Raw genomic sequence first — 5,000 nt, 5'->3', positions numbered from 1 at the left:
CAACTGTCTCCTCTTCTTCTTGCCAGTAAGTTATTACCCATACATACATACACAACAATACACATATATGCATGCATGCATGCATGCGATGCATGCATGCATGCATGTGTCTCTGCATGCATGCATGTGTCTCTGCATGCATGCATGCATGCATGTCTTTTGTTTGTTTGTTTGTTTTGGAGGGGAGAGGGTTGTGTTTTTTGCTGCTCTTGCTGCTGCTGCTGCAGTATGTCTTGCTGGATTTGTATATTATTGCTGTGTGCTGCTTCTGCTGCTGTTGCTGCTGCTGCTGCTGCTGCTGCTGCTGCTGCTGTGTTGCAGTACTTCTTTACGGTGTATCTTTATACCTTTATTAATTATTTATTTTCTTTTTTATTTATTAAGGAGACAAATTGTCTCCTCTGCTGTCTCTGCAATACCCCATGTACGAATCCTCCTGCTGCACCCCTTGCTGCTGCTGCTGCTGCTGCTGCTGCTGATGCTGATGCTGCTGTTCTCCCTGTTGCTGTTGTTGTTGTTGCTGCTGCTGCCGGTTTTGCTGAGGCAGTTTTTGCGGTTGCTGTCCTTGCTGCTGCTGTTTTTTGCTGCTGTCTTCTCTGCTGCTGCTGTCTTTGCTGCTGGTATTGTGTTTGCTGCTGCATCAACAGCTGCTGCTGCTGCAGTTGTTTGCATATATGTATATATTTGCTGTTATATATTGTGGTGTATATGCAGGTATTTGTATTATTAATATCTTATATATTTACTATTTGTGGGGTTTTGCTGTCTTTGCTGCTGCGGCCTTTTGCTGCTTCTTCTCTTCTTTTGTCTATACAACATACTATTAAACAATATACACCAGGTAATAATATATACACTGCAGCAGCAGCAGCAGCAGCAGCAGCAGCAGCAGCAAGAGGAGGAGCAGCAGCAGCAAGAGCAGTAGCAGTAGCAGTAATAGTAGTTGTAGTAGCAAGAGTTGGCTGTAGATATTTGTCTATGTGCTGCTGATTTGCTGCTGTTGCTGCTGCTGCTGTTGCTGCTGCTGCTGCTGCTGCTCTTGCTGCTGCTGCTGTTGCTGCTGCTGCTGCTGTTGCTGCAGGGTTGCATTCTGGTTCTCATGAAGAAAGACGCACGACTAGAGTTCGTGCGCCAGCCCTGGCTGCTGCTGCTGCTGCTGCTGCAGATCAGCAGCAGCGACAGCAGCAGCAACAGCAGCAACAGCAGGAAGGAGGAGACACGAGAGCAAAGCCTCTTCGCCGCCTCCATCTAGGTAGGGTTTAGGGTTTAGGGTTTAGGGTTTAGGGTTTATTATTGTTATAGTTATACTGTTAGCTGTCTCTTAGCTCGTTCTCTGCCGCTGCAGCAGCAGCAGCAGCAGCACCACCACCGCCACCATCAGCATCAGCAGGAGGAGCAGCAGCAAGATAATTTATGTATGTATGTATGCATGCAGGTTGTCGCTATATACTACATTATATAAATATATATTGTCTCCTTAGATTTGTATTTTTGTCTCTTTTTTTATCTGCTGCTATTACCTGTCTCCTTATATTCTCAATAGATTTGTCTCTTTTTTGTTTGTCTCCTTTTTCTTTATCTATTAATAATAATTATAATTATTATTATTTACCTATACTTACCACCAGCAGCAGCAGCAGCAGCAGCAGCAGCAGCAGCAGCAGCAGCAGCAATGGGGTGTATAACTTACCTAATAACTCTGCATCTTCTATACCTACGGATATCTCCTCTCTGCAGAGACAGCAGCAGCAGCAGCAGCAGCAGCAGCAGCAGTATATACATAACGCACATCCCTATCATGCTCATCATCAGCATCAGCATCAGCATCAGCAGCAGCAGCAGCAGCAGCAGATAAATGAGCCCGTGCTGCGCTCCTATCAAGAATATAGCCAATTATCTGTTGCTGCTGCATGCGATTTACCTGGCTTAGATCTAACATTACAAAAGAGGCGTCTCCTTGCTGTCCCCTTTGAGTTGCTGCTGCGTGCTGCTGCAGCAGAAAACTTTCCTGCTGCTCATTCCTACCAACAACAACAGCAGCAGCAGCAGCAGCAGCAGTACCAACAGTACCAGCAGCAGCAGCAGCAGCAGCAGCAGCAGCAATCTCTTATGACGTTTATTAACAAGATGGCAGTTAAGGAGACATGTCCTCTATGGGCAGACGAACAGATCAGGGAGGCATCACGTCTATACACCAGGAAGCAGCAGCAGCAGCAGCAGCAGCAGCAGCAGCAGCAGCAGCAGCAGCAGCAGCAGCAGCAGCAGCAGCAACTGCAAGAAAGTATTCTGTCCTCTATAGTTGAATTTAACTTTGGGCCTCGTGCTGCTGCATTAACAGAGACACCCCGTATAGCTGATCTGCTGCTGCCGCCACAGCAGCAGCAGCAGCAGCAGCAGCAAGATAGCAGCAGCAGCAGCAGCAGCAGCAATAACAACATTGGATCAACGGGGAAAGGTGGTGCTGCTGCACCTTCATGGGGAGGAGACTCCAGCAGCAGCAGCAGCAGCAGTGGTGTGCTGCTGTGGTCTGCTGAGGCCCGTCATCTGCTGCAGGAGACAGCAGCATTAGAGACAGCTGTGCTGCAGCAAATGGAGACACTTTTTGTGCTGCTGGGGGGACTAGAGGAGCCCCTCTTTCCTTATACGGACCCTACAGATATATTTCAGGTAGATGCTGCTGCTGCTGCTGCTGTTGCTGCTGCTCCTGGTGGTGTTTATGGTGCTGCTGGTGACCCCACACTGGAGCAGCAGCAACAGCAACAGCAGCAGCAGCAGCAACAACAAGTTTTGCTGCAGCATCAACTATTATCCGCAACTGCACAACAACCAGGACGTCAGCTGCTGCAGTTGCTGCAGCAGCAGAAGCAGCAGCAGCAAGAAGAAGCAACAAGTGCAGCAGGAGGACGAGTTAGTCTTTCTGTACAATTTCTTGCTAGAGGATTAAAAACAATAGAAGATCTTGTTAGACAATGGGTACGTCTGCTGCTGCTGCTGCTGCTGCTGTTGCTGCTGCTGCTGCTGCTGGCGTGTGTACCCTTGCGCGGTTATCTCGTTTTTGCTGCTGCTGCAGCAAGTGCAGCAGCAACAAATAAAGGGTATATTTTTTTCTTGTGTTATATTTGCTGCTGCTGTTGCTGCTGGTGCTTGTGTTGCTGCTGCAGCTGTCTTTGCCTTCTTCGGATACTGCTGCAATATATTCTGCGGTGCAGCAGCAGCTGCTGTTGCTGCTGACGACGCAGCAGCGACCCGCTGGAGCAGCAGCAGCAGGAGGAGCAGCAGGAGCAGCCCGCAGATGCAGCAGCAGCGACGGCAGCAGCAGCAGCACATGTACTGATGGTATAAATAACTGGGAAGAAGATGAGGAAGACGAAGAAGACGAAGAAGAAGACGAAGAAGACTTGCTGCTGCTGCAGCAGCAGCAGCAGCAGCACCAGCAGCAAACAAACCCGTACTACACCAACCATAATAATCATCATCATTACCAGCAGCAACAATACCACCATCAGCAGCAGCAACACCTGCAGCATGATCATCATCATCATCATCATCATCATCAGCAGCAGCAGCAGCAGCAGCAGCAGCAGCAGCAGCAGCAGGAGCAGCAGCAGGAGGAGGAGGAGGAGCGTGTATATTTACAGCGTTTATCTCCAATATTATGCCTAAGATGTATAATGTTTGATGATATAACAGGAGACTGTATAGATAAAGGAGACAAAAAGGAGACAGATTATATAAGAAAAAAAAATATTCATGAATGTTTACGTAAGATAGAGGCATATAAACTATTCCTTACTACAGATAATATTAATAACAGCAGCAGCAGCAGCAGCAGCAGCAGCAGCAGCAGCAGCAGCAGCGGTGGTGGTGGCGGTGCTTCTGGTGGTGGTAGCAGCAACGCGGGAGGACACACCGTTGCTGCAGGAGAAGGTGCTGCAGGGACAAAGGAGGAGACAGCAACAGCAGCAGCAGGAGGGGAGTCTGCTGCTGCTTCTGCTGCTGCTGCTGCTGCAGCAGCAGGAACAACAGGTGACGGAACAGCAGCAGCAACAGGAGAGGAAGAAGTAACATTAGAGACAGTAAATAGTTGTAACTTAACCCATCTAAGTTCCCCTGTCAGTGGCAGCAGCAGCAACAACAACAACAGCAGCAGCAGCAGCAGCAGCAGCAGCAACATGAGACGTACAGCATCAGCAGAGGAGATCCGTGCAGCAAAAATGGTGGTACAACCCCGTTTTATAATCCCCCCCTCTCCTTCTCCTTCCCCCTCCCCTTCCTCCCCCACCGCCCCCAGCAGCAATAGTACCACCAACAGCAGCACCAACAGCACCACCAACAGCAGCAGCAGCAGCAGCAGCAGCAGTATGGATGCAGTAGGGGCTATAGAGGGCCTATGCGGATTTACGTCTCAATCCTTACACCAGAGGGAATACATAATACCTATCTATAAGAAAAGGCCTGCTGCTGTTTGTCCTTCTTGTCTTAGACAATTGCTGCTGCTGCAGCAAGCAAGAGTTGATCTTTATTGTTATCATCATCTGTTAATACATATTGCTAAACAATATAATATTAAAAATAATAGCAGCAACAGCAGCAGCAGCAGCAACAGCAGCAGCAGCAGCAGCAGCAGCAATGCTGTTGCCTTTGATAGTAAGACATCCTTGTCTTTGTTAGCAAGAAAGAAAATTCTTTTATTAAAATTAAGGGATGTTCTTTCTCTTATACCTATGCAGCAGCAGCAGCAGCAACATCAGCAGCAGCAGCAGCAACAGCAGCAGCAGCAACAGCAGCAGCAACAGCAGCAGCAGCAACAATCGCAACAGCAACAGAGAACGGAGAAGTGGAATGGCTCTCGTGCCAGTGAACAGCAGACATCTGCTGCTGCTGCTGCTGCAGGAGGAGCAGCAGCAGGAGCAGCAACAGGAGAGGAAGGACAGCAGCAAGCTGTACAGCAAGGGACAATGGGGTTACTATCTTGGTTGCTGCAGTGGCATATATTTGCT

The 5,000-nt window shown here is 48.7% G+C and overlaps 1 protein-coding gene across 1 annotated transcript in view; it reads left to right on the top strand.

Annotated features, from left to right (window-relative positions):
* Positions 1–2,127: 2,127 nt before the first annotated feature.
* The window catches only part of EMWEY_00022510 (hypothetical protein, conserved), a gene marked incomplete at both ends in the record, with an annotated part of 7,595 nt that continues 4,722 nt past the window's right edge, over positions 2,128–5,000 (top strand). Inside the window, 2 exons of the mRNA XM_013477905.1 lie at positions 2,128–2,973; positions 3,162–5,000. The exon at positions 3,162–5,000 is cut by the window's right edge and continues 4,722 nt beyond it. Of these exons, the coding sequence (XP_013333359.1) occupies positions 2,128–2,973; positions 3,162–5,000 (2,685 nt within the window). The remainder of the gene's footprint in view (positions 2,974–3,161) is intronic.

This window comes from Eimeria maxima, genomic scaffold (genome assembly GCF_000499605.1).
Source record: "Eimeria maxima Weybridge genomic scaffold, Emw_scaff220, whole genome shotgun sequence".
In the NCBI taxonomy this organism is placed as follows: Eukaryota; Apicomplexa; class Conoidasida; order Eucoccidiorida; family Eimeriidae; genus Eimeria; species Eimeria maxima.
Note: the sequence above shows the minus strand (reverse complement) of the source record. Positions and strands in the feature narration are given on the sequence as shown.